Raw genomic sequence first — 13,857 nt, 5'->3', positions numbered from 1 at the left:
ATGTCCACCTTTATGTCTACATTTATTTCTACATTTATGTCTACCTTTATGTCCACCTAAGACAGAGAGAGGCCAAGAAATGAAAGGACTTAGCATGCTCAAAACTCAATTCTTAACGTGAAAAGTAAATTCATACAGACTAAAATATTTCACTCTTAAGCAACTTACGTCCAGTGCCTTAGCGCTGATGCTCTTCACGGGCTCCTTTTCAATTTCCTTCTTTACATTAGCTTTGCGAATCACCTTGTTCAATGCTATTCATGGAGTTGGATTTAAATACATTTACTTTATCGTCAAGCAAATGACCCACACTTAGCACAACTGTGCAAACCTGCAAAAAATCAATCGCCAAGTTTAAAAGTATAAAACGAATAGGGAACGAGATCGCAAAGAATGGAGGGTACATAAATCACTAAGAATGTTCGTATTTTTTATCAGTATGGAATTACTAACGCCAGGAACAAGATTGAAACCATCGTGTAGACTAACATCATCATTTTGACTAAGACCATCAATCAGACTAACATCATTTAGACCAGTAGTGTTGCCAGCCTGCAAATTAACTCCCGCTTTGTAAATTTTGAAGGATTACCATTATTCATTTTTTTAGAAATTTATTGTTCTCATGGTCAGTGAAGACAAAATTATTTGGACAGTGGGAGTAAAAAGTTAAGATGGCTACGCTACTGATTTAGATTAACACATGGAACAGCATAGCGACAAACGGCAATACTAACACTTAAAGTGTACTTAAACACCTAGATCAATACTTTCACCAAAAGTTAGGGCAATACCTACACTAAGATTTACATTATCTCACCCTATTTAACTCACTTTTACCATATTCACCGTACTAGATGTTAATCCTACTTAATCCTAACCCTACTTAATCCTAACCCTACATAATGTATGCATCAATTTTTACTTGCACAACGAAGAATCAAACCTATCATCACAATCTTCAGACGCTACATCTTTGACCGCTCAAGAGGCATTGGATACTGATAATTTTTTGCTGTACATAATTCTGTTTGCCCATTCTCAAACAAAAAAAATGAAACAAAGAAAGAAAATTCAAACATATTTACCAAGTGACAGATATATAAAACATACTTTGTTTGTATTGATAATGGGGTGAAAGTGAAAAATATATGTGAATTATAAAAATATATCTTTTTTGAATTGATTAAGCAATAGACTGGGTTTCCACTGTCCTATTGTCGCTAGCTAAATGTTCTTTCACTATGTCATGAGCGATTTTTTCGCTGCTAACAGTTTCAACAGAAGTACTTAGATTCCTATCATTATTAGAAGATGTCTTTACATCTGAAGCTTCTTGTATTTCGTGTGAGTTCGAGTTAGTTTTCCCAATTATATCATTAGAATCACATTCAGCTTCATCAAAGTTCGCCTCTCGATCAGCTAATTCAAGTTTTGCCATAAGTTCTGCTAATTTTTTTGCCTTTCGTTCTTCATTTTGTTGAATTATAGAACACAAATGCTCAGCCAGTTGATCCTTCAACTCTGTTTTATCATGGAGATTGACTTTTGCATTGATAAACTCTTTTTCAGCTCTTTCATAGCGCTTCCTAATAAAATGAATCATATGGTGAAATGAAATTGTACAATTCATTAAGATTAAGAGCATCTGTTACCTGGCTGAATCAAATTCACGACAAGCATTGTCAATTTTATCTCTTAAGACTTGCACATCAGAGTAAAGTAGATTATCTAAATGGTTCAGCTCTTTTTGGACAAGTTTTAATGTTTCTGTCTCTCTCTTGGTTTTTGCATATCTAAATAATGAAAACTCTGTGCTTCACGTTGTTGACTTGGCTAAAATATAACATTTTAAAAATCAGGTTTGACTAACCTCTGTTTTAAAGCTGCCTGAAGCATTTTCTCTTTCTTTTTATTAATAATCTCCATTTCTTTTTGTTTTTGCTGCATCTTTTCAAGATCTGACAGCTCAATTTCCTTAACTCTTCATAAATGAAAAAATGAAAATTTTATGTAAGTCTTCCACGTCACATTTCAATTAAAGTTAACATAATTGACTTTAAGAAAGTTAATACTTTTCACTTTCCATGATAACTTCAATCTCTCGTGTTTTCTCTTGGATTATAGCTTGGTGAATGACTTCTTCTTTGCCTGGTTTTGCTGGTGTTTCTTTTACATCTGATTCAATTCCTGAGCTAGAGTAATCAGACACCTTCACATTTGTTTTCACAGCGTTGCTATTCGATTTAGTACGAATTTTCTCCCGTGGTTTAGACCGTTTGCCGGAAGAATTCATTGTAGCTTTCTTTGCAGGCTCCTTCCTAGTATTTTCATTCAAATCAATGCTTTCTCCTTGCATTTTAAAACGACGTATATCTTCTTCGCTAAATCCTGTAAACCCAGCCATTTTTTCGCAAGTTTGTATTTTTGTTTCGTGTAAAGTACGCCCACCATCTGTGTGTTTACCTTGCCAGCGGTCAAAACGTCGCAATTTGTCGCAATTTACAAATTAGACTAAATTATTCATACTGCAAAAAAATCAAGACAAGAAGTCGAAATACATAAACATTTCCACTTTACAAATCTATTTTTACGATTTTTTACGATCCCCAATATTTTTCCACAGTAAAATACAAGATTACCTCGCCTTCAAATACCACAGTTTTACAAAATTCAACAAAGATTATACAGAAATCTTTTGTGTTGCATGCGAAAATATAAATTTACCAACATAGAAGCCATCTCTACACAATCTTCCACTAATTTTACAATCATTGTTGTTGCATATCCATATAATCCTTTTGACCAATCATATGCATTAGACTCATGCCAGGCTGACCTTCAACAGACATCTGTGGATTATGATGGTAACCTGCTTGCATTTGGTAGGTGTGAGTGGGATAAGTGAGAGCAGCTTGTAGATGAGCTTGTTGTTGGTAAGCTTGCTGCGGTATCATCATTGTGGCACCATGTTGATGAGTGGGGATTGGGACGGGTATAGGCATGGAGGTAGGATGAGCTGCAAAAATTATAGGGGCTTGGGTTGAGTGAGGATACGTATGCATTGGCACGGCTGACGTCGGTATCCCATGATGCCATTGGGAAGGATTTTGCATTTGGGATTGCTCCAACGATCGAGGAATATATCCTTCGTACGAATTCTCTTGGTTCAAGTGACGGCTGTGTCGTGATATTTGTGGTTTATTGCTTTCCTCTATGCACCAAATTTTGCACAAAGCATCACCAATACTCGGTTCCAGTTCCTACAACGTGGCGAGCTCGTTGGAATCGTTTCATTTATTTAAATATGCACAGGAAAAAGACCATTACCTGCCCATCACGACTGATTTGAACCTTCTTGTTGTCATTCCATGGATTTATGAGATGATGGACATGTTGAAATGGAATATTTTCGCTTAAATTGCAATACATGCACATAAATTAGTTGCTGTGTGTTGATACTAATAGTCTTAAAAAGACGTCTGAAACTACTAGTTGAAAAGGAGAGGCATTAAAAACACAATGAATAGCCTTTGTGCTCGATAACACAATCACGAAGCTGCTGTTTACCATTTCAACCACGTGATCGTGAATGAACCAGTGAGAAGATTAGATCCAAACTCACGACATTTTTCACGGCTAATGAATGACGTCATGTTGGCATAACCTATGAAAATAAAATGTATAGTTTAAATTAAACAAAGTCACGCGAAAATTATCCTTTAACATTCACCTTGAAAATGACCGCTGCCTTGAACGGAGAATATAAGAATGACCCTTTTGCTTTCCTAATATAAAAGATCAAGGACATATAGGTAATGATAAGTCTCGACTTTATTAAGTTTGTTTTAAAACATGTCATGGAAACCTTGAAGGCTTTGTTAAGTTTTTTTTCATTGGATGGAGTGGTTGCCCAAATGCTCTAGAAACAATAATCATTTCACTTAAAGACAACATACATTGTTGATTAAGACAGGCTTTAGACAAGTTTCGTATAATTGTCGAATTGCAACCACCATTTTCCTCTACCCACTATCATTAACCTCCCTCCTCTCCCTCCCCCGTCATTTTGTACCCAAAGTCATTTTGCAACGACTATTGTTTTCAAGTTGTACATACCTTAGCCATGGCGATATCAAGATTTCTTTGATTGTTACATTTCATGATAAAATATCGAACTATAAATACAAAATGTTATAAGTGGATCAGACAGACTTTCCCTAGCAACGACAGACTGTCGTTCCCTAGCAACGACAGACAGATGTTCCCTAGCAACAACAGACAGACGTTCCCTAGCAACGACAGACAGACTTTCCCTAGCAACGACAGACAGACTTTCCCTAGCAACGCAAAGGTTAATGAAAAGCAGAAAAGTATCAAGGATTCTTGCCAAGGAAATAAATATTTCGTTAGATTTAGTTATAACAGTGATGAGATTAGGGAACGTATAAATGTACCGTCATATTTGCAGTTTAAATCTTTCGTTATTGAATCCTCCTACACCACAGGAAATAACAGGGATTATTTTTTCCATTTTAATTCATTAAAGTCGTTTTGAAGTGAACTTTTTACCACAGGTTTATTGTATTGATCAAAATTCAAACTCCCTAAAAGAAAAATGTTTCCATTCAAAGTGAATAAGACAGTAGAAATGTGTTTGAGAGTTGTTTAATACAATGAAACTCTTAATAGAACAAAATCCATACATACTGCATGATTCTCTTTGTCCCTTGTCACGGCCTTGATTTTGTCCAATGTTTTTGTTCCTATCACGAATATAAGATATAAAAATAAGTTTATAGAGCGTTTCGTTTATAATGAAATGAATAAGAATGCACTACCTTTCATTGCGATCAGAAAACTCAGTTTCCTCTGCCTGAAAATGAGTTTTGTTGCACATTAGAACATTAACACGGAAAACACACGTGACATAAGAACACAACCACGTGACACAAGAACACACCACGTAACACAAGAACACAACCACGTGACACAAGCACACAACCACGTGACACAAGAGCACAATCACGCGACACAAGAACACAACCACGTGACACAAGAACACAACCACGTGACACAAGAGCACAACCACGTGATATACGTGACACAAAAACACAACCACGTGTCATAAGAGCACACATACGTGACACAAGAACACAACCACGTGACATAAGAACACACACACACACACGTGACATATAAGGGAGAACTGTGTAAGAAATAAGTAGAAAACACTATAAGTTACCCTTGTATTATCAGACTTTCCGAACCCATTTCCTATAAAGAAAAATACATGAATTGTTTTTAAAGTAGATGTTTTGAACCCGGGAGTATCGTTACATGTTTGTAAATGTAGATCGTCCAGGTTGGTATAGTCCTGAGAAGGACTGTTTTTGTTGTTGTTGACTGACGTTTCGACAACCTTAGCGGTAGTCATCTTCAGAGTCAAAAAAGAATTGTTTTTCTTGCCACACGACGTACACATCTCTATGGAATTATGGAGATGCAAAAAAATTTTCTAAAATCGGCCATTCATACCGAGTCGTAACGTTCGTTGAGATTTCTGATAAGCTTGATGGATTCCCAAAGCTTCTTCTTGTTGCGTCAGCACATTAACAATTGCACGTAATACACACTTAAACATATAGATATATATTAAACACCTCATTCGTCAATGTCGATACCTTGATGATAGAATCTATATATAAATCACAATCGTATTTATTACTGCAGTGTCATAAATCATATTCAATATTCTCATTTGTACGCGTGGCTTACACTCTAATTGATTTTAAACGCTCTCTTTATGTAAATGTCGCTTTACCTCGTCCACTTGAGATAAAGGTCGAGATGGAAACTTCAATCTTCTCGTTATCAACGCTTGAAGTTTGTGCCTAAGAAACTCCACAAGAGTAACAATCTAAAAATGATTTATTTTATTAAATCATTAATTTAGCTTTACTTGGCAGTAATCCAGATCAAACACACTGACCTCTTGTTTTTCATTAAACTGGACAAAATCATGAATCTTCATGGGCACGACATTTTTGAACGGTTCGTCATTACCAGGCTCCTCGCTTTCGCTATCACTGCTTTCACTTAAAACTCCTTCGTAATTTGCAGAACGCTTACTAAGAGACACGTCAGACTTAGAGTCGATCTTATCGGAGGATAAGCAGGGACCCGAGAACAGAGCAACGGTAATGGAGGATATAAGAGAACATGATTTCACATGCACGAAATGTGCAGCTCTAAAACGATGAAAAAAAGGTTATGTTCAATACTCTGTAGACATTACACGACCTCACCCCTGCAGACATAGCTAGTGTGTTGTTCAATACCCTGTAGACATTACACGATCTCCCCTGCAGACATAGCTAGTGTGTTGTTCAATACCCTGTAGACATTACACGATCTCCCCCCTGCAGACATAGCTAGTGTGTCGTCCAATACCCTGTAGACATTACACGATCTCCCTCCCAGCTGACAAATGAAACATTTTTGATACTACATTCCATCTTTAACTGTCTATTTTTGTTTTTGTCTATCTGTACAACAAATCTCTCGTAATTTGTAAATGAATCTTACCATTGAGTATAACCTCAATTCTATTATATTTCTATTCTATATATTTCACACTGTACCTTGACATTTCCTCATAAAACAGCCAATCACCAGGTAGCTTGTTAATAGCATCGGCATGGAGCTTCGTGAGGGATGATTTTGTGTTAGCCGTCGAGAACAAACTTGTCGAATGATGAAAACGTACTTTTTTCTCTTTCCTTTGAAAAAAAAGAAACTGGAATTATGGAAAACGCAAAGAGAAAGCAAAGATGAAGGTAGTGATCATGTGATGATCATGTGGTGATCATGTGGTGACCATGTGGTGATCATGTGGTGACCATATGGTGATCATTTGGTGATCATGTGATGAAAACATGATAACTTACTTTGCCACAAGTTTATTAGACTTCTTATCAACATAAACTAGACTGGGATACAAACCAGCAAATAAAGCGGACTGTGGAAGAAAGAAAACACAACATCAGCAAGACATTAAGCTCATGTAGTTAACGTTTTTGCTATAATCATCATATATTAAGACAAATTATTGACCGAATCACGTACTTTAACAACAGTCCAGTTTCCTGAATTTATATTTAGATCTCGCCCATCGCACGAGCCGCGCTGTCGTATAAAGCCCATTGTTTTGAGCTGACCGAGAATTAAAGACCTAAAATATTTGGAGCAAATGAGCAATCATTCAAATTTGACTCGATTCATAATTTATAGAGACGCCAACCTCATTCCAGATATCATTTCCATTGTTCCAGCAGAAAGAAAATTTTTCCTACAGTAACTTTTGTCCCATCCTTCAGCGCGAGCCTTTTGCCAGCCCTGGAGATGAAAATATTTTATTCATATTGTCTTAATGAAACCTTCTCTATAACATCTTCATTAACAACATCTTAATTGACCAATAACGAGACACGTGACAAGACTTTATTAATCAAATGACAAAACTTGAAGGAAAGACGAAGACAAAACTTACTCGAAATATTTTCAGCACAACAAACTGATCGCTATACGATTGCCCCACAAGACGTTTCTTTAGTTGAGCCAGCAACCTCTTGTCAGCAGCATTAATTGGTAAAATAACTAAACATATTATTTAAATAGATAATTGCGGGCAAATAAACACAGAAAAAAAGGTATATTTCAAGATTACATGGATCTTTATACGCCATAGCAGATACAACAACGACGACAGGATCAAGACATTTCAGAATAACGGAAAATAAAACCATTTTACCCAGACGAGGTTCAACGGGTAATTCTGCCAAAAGGCGACCTTCACAATTCATACAAAGACGTGTAAAAAAACATCACCAATAATATAATTACGAAGACACGATGAAAAGGAACGCCATATACCAACCTAACTCAGTCAAATCTTCCCATTGATCTAATGCATCCATGCCCTTTGAATATATACACGATAACAATATGAAAGGTACAATGGTAAATGAACTACATGAAGTATTTAGGTAACCTACCTTTAGAGTTTCGACCGCATTTCGTAGTACGAGGTACGGAGGAGGCTCAGGTGCTCGAGATAAAAACTCGGCTATAGAAGTTCCAGTACCCGATAGAAGTTTCGTATGAAGACAAAGTTCCTGAACAGATGAACAATAAAATGAAAGTTTAACAAAACTAAAACAAACAGATAATAATATAAATTGATTGACCTGTAAAGGAGATCGAAGCAACTCTGGAATTTGAAATTCCTGAAGACTTTCGTATCTTACTCGGCTGCAGAGATGATAACATACACCAGAAGAACATCTTCCAGCCCTTAAGCATATTGAAGAATTATATCATACAGAGAAGAGTAAAATCTATTGTCATGTTGAGTCATACTTACAAGGTGAAAAATGATCGTTCATGCTAGCACGTGACCACGTCACGTACGCGTCAAACATGGTAACGTGTTTCCTGTCTATCTGCAAGCACGTGACCACGTACGCGTCAAACATGGTAATGTGTTTGTTGTCTATCTCACATGCAAGCACGTGACCACGTACGCGTCAAACATGGTGACGTGTTTGTTGTCTATCTCACATGCAAGCACGTGACCACGTACGCGTCAAACATGGTAACGTGTTTCCTGTCTATCTCACATGCAAGCACGTGACCACGTACGCGTCAAACATGGTAATGTGTTTGTTGTCTATCTCACATGCAAGCACGTGACCACGTACGCGTCAAACATGGTAATGTGTTTGTTGTCTATCTCACATGCAAGCACGTGACCACGTACGCGTCAAACATGGTAACGTGTTTGTTGCTACCTTGCAAGTCGTGAAACATGGTAATGTGTTTGTTGTCTATCTCACATGCAAGCACGTGACCACGTACGTCAAACATGGTAATGTGTTTGTTGTCTATCTCACATGCAATGACCACGTCAAACATGGTAACGTGTTTGTTGTCTATCCATGCAAACACCACGTACGTCAAACATGGTAACGTGTTTGTTGCCTATCTCACATGCAAGCACGTGACCACGTACGCGTCAAGCATGGTAACGTGTTTGTTGCTAACCTTCCACGTCGCTGAATGGCACTAGTTTTGGAAATCCAAACAGTTTCAAGCATTGATACGAAGACAGTGGATCAAATGATTTCTGAAGAAATACAAATTCATAAAATATTAGAAAATTTATACTTTACTACATATAATATTAAACAAACAAATATACAGGCCACTACTCGTATAAACAAATATACTAGACATTACCACTTTAGTGTATTTCATTATAAGAAAAGATTCTTGAAATATAATACTATCGCCAAGTTGTACAAAAAAAAGCATCAGAAGAATTCAGAGACCAATACAAGAAAACATTTTCCTAATGATCCATAGTATAATTTACTATACAGTATTCTAGTTACATGTTTGTAAATGTAGATCGTCCAGGTTGGTATAGTCCTGAGAAGGACTGTTTTTGTTTTTGTTGACTGACGTCAGTCGACAACAACAAAAACAGTTGTTCTCAGGACTATACCAACCTGGACGATCTACATCTACAAACATGTAACGATACTCCCGGGTTCAAACCATTTACTTTAATATTCTATTGTTCTATTAAATCGAGAAAAACCGACATTGTATTCCAATGTAAGAATTGTAAAATTTAGAAATAATTACGACTCACTTCTTTAACTTTAGCACTGTCAACGACAAATACAACATCGTCAATTGTAACACTTGTCTCGGCAATATTTGTTGACAATATCTGAAGTAGAACGTTCAAAACGCGAGCAAATCAAACCTATGAAATACTAGGCAAAATATTACAATAAAGATTTTTTTTTACTTACAATTTTACGTGTTCCATCAGTCATTTTACGGAAAGCCTACAACAGGAAAAAATCAAATGTTTGAGGTATCATGAACGTACAGAGGTTAAAATTGATTCAATTGATAACACGATGTTAACTCTATGACAACTTGATGTAAACTTAAAAGAGAAAAGAATTTCGTTGTATTTTGAAGGTTTTTGCTCATTTATTGGCTGACAGAGATCCACTAATTCGTCAACAATAAAAAACCCCAAAATCATGAATGAAAAAAACGTACTTTCTTCTGCTCAGACGGTTGCATAGATGAATGAAGACAACAGATATTGAACCTAAGAATTTAAATCAATATTCGCCATTTTACTTGTGCAATTTATAGTACTTTTTAAAAGGTTTTGAACAGAGATTTCAAATTTCATACATTCTGGTATTTCCAAACTCTTTCGAGGAGCAAAGCTGTTCTTTAAGAGTAACAATATCATCATAACCAGGTAAGAAAACAAGTATCGCTCCTAAAAAGACATCGTTAACAATAAAAAGATAAAACGATAGAGCCCATTGTACATAACTCTTAAACTCTTACCAGTAGATTCAGAGCCACAAATATATTTAAGTAAGTTGAATATCAATGATAGATCGACCTAAAAGGGAACGGGTAATACAGGCTGTTTACACCACTAAAGGTAATGCAGAGAAGTTACAACTAATTGATAATTGGAAATCTTCGGGAAAAAACTACGCGCATACCCTATCGTCGTCAAACGTTTTGTGATAAAGACTCAACAGTTCTTTGCTTTCATTATTTAACTTTGCTGACTGCTGTTCCAGAAGAATCTCTTTAACTTGATTTGATCGCTGGGATCTGTGAAATATACACGCTCAAATAGATCAACTCTATCGATATATTCTTATAAGAATAAATTACTCCCTACAGGTAAGATTCAATGAACTGAGCCACTTCTTCATGTTTCCAGTTTCGTGCCCAGTCAGCGGCATTCCTGTAAAATATATAGCTACAAGAACAATGTCACAATGCCAGGCGGAAACGTGACACGGCATACCACGAATTGTTTGGTTCAGTCAACTGTGGATCAGCGCCAAGATTCAAGAGTTGCTCTACCATATCAAGAGATCCCCGACCAGCACAGACCATCAAAGATGTTGCTTTTGTTTCCGAATGACGATAATCAACTTTAAAATGAACAAAACTGCCTATGTGGCAAAAACCAATAGTTGTATACAAATACGACAGACTATAATTCCTAACCATTGATTCCTTCGTTCATCACTAAATGCAAGATTTGAGCGTAAGAATCTTCACAACCCTAAACAAATAAAAGGATAAGTAATGCACACTCCATGTCAAAAAGTTTTCCTGTTCCAAGTTCCTCTCTTACGTTCAAAAATGCCTCAAAGATTGCGGAATCCATTTCGTTGGCTGCATCGAAATCAACATCTTCTTCACACTCCTTGATAAATCGTTCGGCTCTCGTTACTATGGTTACTCAACTACTAACTCATACTTCAATATGACATAGGAAAAGTTAAGCAGAATATTAATTTCATCATACATTATTTAAATCATCGTTCAATGTCAGATCTTCTACAGCATTGATTTCTTCCGTCTCATCATATCCACCATCTGTCTTATTACCAATGTCATTTTCTTTAAGAACCTCCTTCTCCTGAGCATCCATTAAGATCTTGACTTCGGGTTCTGTAAAATATCGTAAATAATTGACAACGTTGTACAAATATTACCTTAATCTCGTAAAAGAATGAAATACCTTGAATTGTCACTTTTTTCTCTTTGTCAGAGATCTTTCGCTGTTCATTATCGCTGTTCTGTCGTAAGTATGACATTTTTTTGTTCTGATGTCCAGTGCTATAATAAACAAAGATAAAATTTTACACCAGTTTTTCTTGAAAGCAGATTAATATGAAATGCGCGAAGCGAACTGCAAATTGATACATTTTGTTAAGCATAAGTCAGAACATTATTATCCATCTATTTGTTTTTAGTCTATAAAGTATATAAAGTGATACTTGTTTCAATTAAAAACACGTACATTTTTAAAACGTCTTCCAAGAACAAAGTTTTAACGTCGAAACATCGACCAGGTACTAAAAAGATTGAATTCACAAAGCATGTAGCTAGTGATGCGTGGATAAGGAATAACGCTGTAACATTCATGGAACCAACCATTTACTACAGGACAACCATCAAAATAATTCGTAAATAATTTGATATCCAATGCTGCACTCATTAAGATTAACTTTATGCTTTGGTTTATGGACAAGAGATTTCGTAAGGAAATAAGAAGAAAATCTGTGACGCGATCTCTTTCATGAATTTCATCCTGATGAAAAGTGTAACATGTAATATTCACTAAGATTCAAGATTCGTAGCTGAATGTCATAGCCATCACTCAGCTTATTGGAAAAAAAACTTTGAAAACTCCTACCACAATGATATGTGTTATTGAAGACAGATTTCCATCACCAGCTATTAGGGCTCTTAAAAGAATGCCATTTGTACAATATGTCAAAATGGTTTTTGACGATGTTCTACAAAATGATGAAAAGAAAGTGAAGTTTGATATTTCATAATAAACACACACAAGCCTGTATACATCTATTCTTACCTACTGTCAAGTCTAATGTGATAACCAACAGTTTGTCCACATCTTTCACCTCTCTCCATAGCAACACGCTCAGCAACAGATATTGCAGAAATTCTTCGTGGCTGAGTGCAAACGATACGACATGGTCTTGACTTGGCTGCAAAATGTTCCATGATGTACTGGGAGACCTGAAGAAAGATTTGTGTGAATATCAATATAGAAATATATTTATTTACATAAAATATTACTGTTTTTTTGAATAACCTGAGTTGTTTTTCCACAGCCAGTTTCACCACAGATAATAATCACCTTAAACATAAAAGTATTGTTCTTTTGAGTTCTAACAATTGAAAAATACACCTTGCTTCAAACTTACTTTATTGCTTTCAATTTTCTTTAATATTTGCTCTCTCATCTCCATGATAGGTAAGGCACTTCGACTCTCCGTGAGTTCATTATTCTGTGTTGGTGAAGGAATCAAAGGAGGAGAAGTATTAAGTCTTCCATTATGCTTGTTATTGTCCTTTGGTGATTTACCTGAAACAATTGGTAAAAGAAAGATGTAAGAACTTGCATAATGACATTTTCAAGGAAACTGTCTGTTACCACAATCATTATTTCCCGAGTCTGCACTCCTTTCTCGTTTAGGCATGAGATCCTGTTTCTCCTTCGTTGTCAATGGAAACCTTTGCAAAAGTTGTTTTATTTGTTGACATGACGAGGTTGTCAAATGAACACCACCAATTGTGCTACACCTTTCTTCATCAGCTTTGCGAACTGTAAGATGACGGTTGCTTCCACACCTTCAATCAACAAAAATTATGGATACTTATTAAAAGGCAAACTGATTAGCTTTTGTAACTTTAACTTTAAATTACCCCTTGCTTTTGTGATCATGCCATAACTCTGGCAAAGTCTGTGGATGTAGGCACGTTCTGTTGCAGTAAACGATGATGGGAATTCCATTTCTACGAATAAACATGATTATAGTTGAATGTTCCTCAATTAGCATAAGTCTATCAAACTGCATTTTAAATGCTGTTTAAATTCATAGCTGCTGACACAAAATTTTACCTTTCCTTTCTTCGTCATATCTAAATTTATCCAACGACAATTTCACGGCGATTTTGAGTTCTTCTTTAACGAAAATCTCTTGTTTCTTTGAAGTATTTGTTGCCCTGTTGCATGAATTATCCGCCATATTTCACACTAATTCTCATCTTCCAGGATGCAAGTTGGTCAAATTGAAACGTTGCACAGGGACGAGAGTTGAAGTACTATAAATCTGTTTCTATGATGCAGCCTGATTTTTTAGGGTGTTCAAAAACATCAGCTGGCTATGCTATATAGTTTTTAGAAAAAGATAACAG

General features: G+C 36.0%; 2 protein-coding genes across 2 annotated transcripts; both read right to left on the bottom strand.

Annotated features, from left to right (window-relative positions):
* Positions 1 to 1,068: 1,068 nt before the first annotated feature.
* On the bottom strand, positions 1,069 to 2,473 carry LOC124438506 (RAB6-interacting golgin-like). The gene is made up of 4 exons (XM_046988664.1): positions 2,076 to 2,473; positions 1,874 to 1,984; positions 1,656 to 1,796; positions 1,069 to 1,589 (listed from the first exon to the last, which is right to left on the bottom strand). The coding sequence occupies exons 1-4, from the start codon at positions 2,405 to 2,407 to the stop codon at positions 1,187 to 1,189; spliced, it is 987 nt and encodes a 328-aa protein (XP_046844620.1). The 5' UTR covers positions 2,408 to 2,473; the 3' UTR covers positions 1,069 to 1,186.
* A 95-nt stretch (positions 2,474 to 2,568) lies between these two features.
* LOC124438496 (3'-5' RNA helicase YTHDC2-like) lies at positions 2,569 to 13,799 on the bottom strand. The gene is given in 46 exon segments (XM_046988653.1): positions 2,569 to 3,263; positions 3,331 to 3,415; positions 3,571 to 3,667; positions 3,734 to 3,788; positions 3,869 to 3,922; positions 4,120 to 4,178; positions 4,458 to 4,497; positions 4,573 to 4,607; positions 4,711 to 4,766; positions 4,842 to 4,876; positions 5,246 to 5,277; positions 5,539 to 5,635; positions 5,825 to 5,920; positions 5,993 to 6,251; positions 6,645 to 6,782; positions 6,951 to 7,021; positions 7,129 to 7,234; positions 7,304 to 7,398; positions 7,553 to 7,659; positions 7,730 to 7,852; positions 7,940 to 7,982; positions 8,058 to 8,177; positions 8,250 to 8,355; positions 9,106 to 9,166; positions 9,169 to 9,187; positions 9,719 to 9,799; positions 9,885 to 9,920; positions 10,144 to 10,195; positions 10,285 to 10,375; positions 10,447 to 10,504; positions 10,611 to 10,725; positions 10,796 to 10,861; positions 10,925 to 11,054; positions 11,131 to 11,188; positions 11,261 to 11,332; positions 11,435 to 11,580; positions 11,651 to 11,748; positions 11,933 to 11,987; positions 12,067 to 12,223; positions 12,329 to 12,431; positions 12,509 to 12,675; positions 12,752 to 12,796; positions 12,864 to 13,024; positions 13,094 to 13,290; positions 13,366 to 13,455; positions 13,562 to 13,799. Coding segments are annotated over 44 exon segments (4,218 nt in total). The 5' UTR covers positions 13,140 to 13,290; positions 13,366 to 13,455; positions 13,562 to 13,799; the 3' UTR covers positions 2,569 to 2,771.
* Between the last annotated feature and the right edge of the window lie 58 nt (positions 13,800 to 13,857).

This window comes from Xenia sp. Carnegie-2017, unplaced genomic scaffold (genome assembly GCF_021976095.1).
Source record: "Xenia sp. Carnegie-2017 unplaced genomic scaffold, XeniaSp_v1 HiC_scaffold_19, whole genome shotgun sequence".
NCBI lineage: Eukaryota > Metazoa > Cnidaria > Anthozoa > Malacalcyonacea > Xeniidae > Xenia > Xenia sp. Carnegie-2017.
Note: the sequence above shows the minus strand (reverse complement) of the source record. Positions and strands in the feature narration are given on the sequence as shown.

Coding starts and splice junctions, on each gene's coding strand:
- LOC124438506 (XM_046988664.1), bottom strand. CDS start 2,407: ATGGCTGGGTTTACAGGATTTAGCGAAGAAGATATACGTCGTTTTAAA. Junction 1,985..2,075: donor GTTATCATGGAAAGTGAAAA/GTATTAACTTTC, acceptor TCATTTATGAAG/AGTTAAGGAAATTGAGCTGT. Junction 1,797..1,873: donor CAGGCAGCTTTAAAACAGAG/GTTAGTCAAACC, acceptor TTCATTATTTAG/ATATGCAAAAACCAAGAGAG.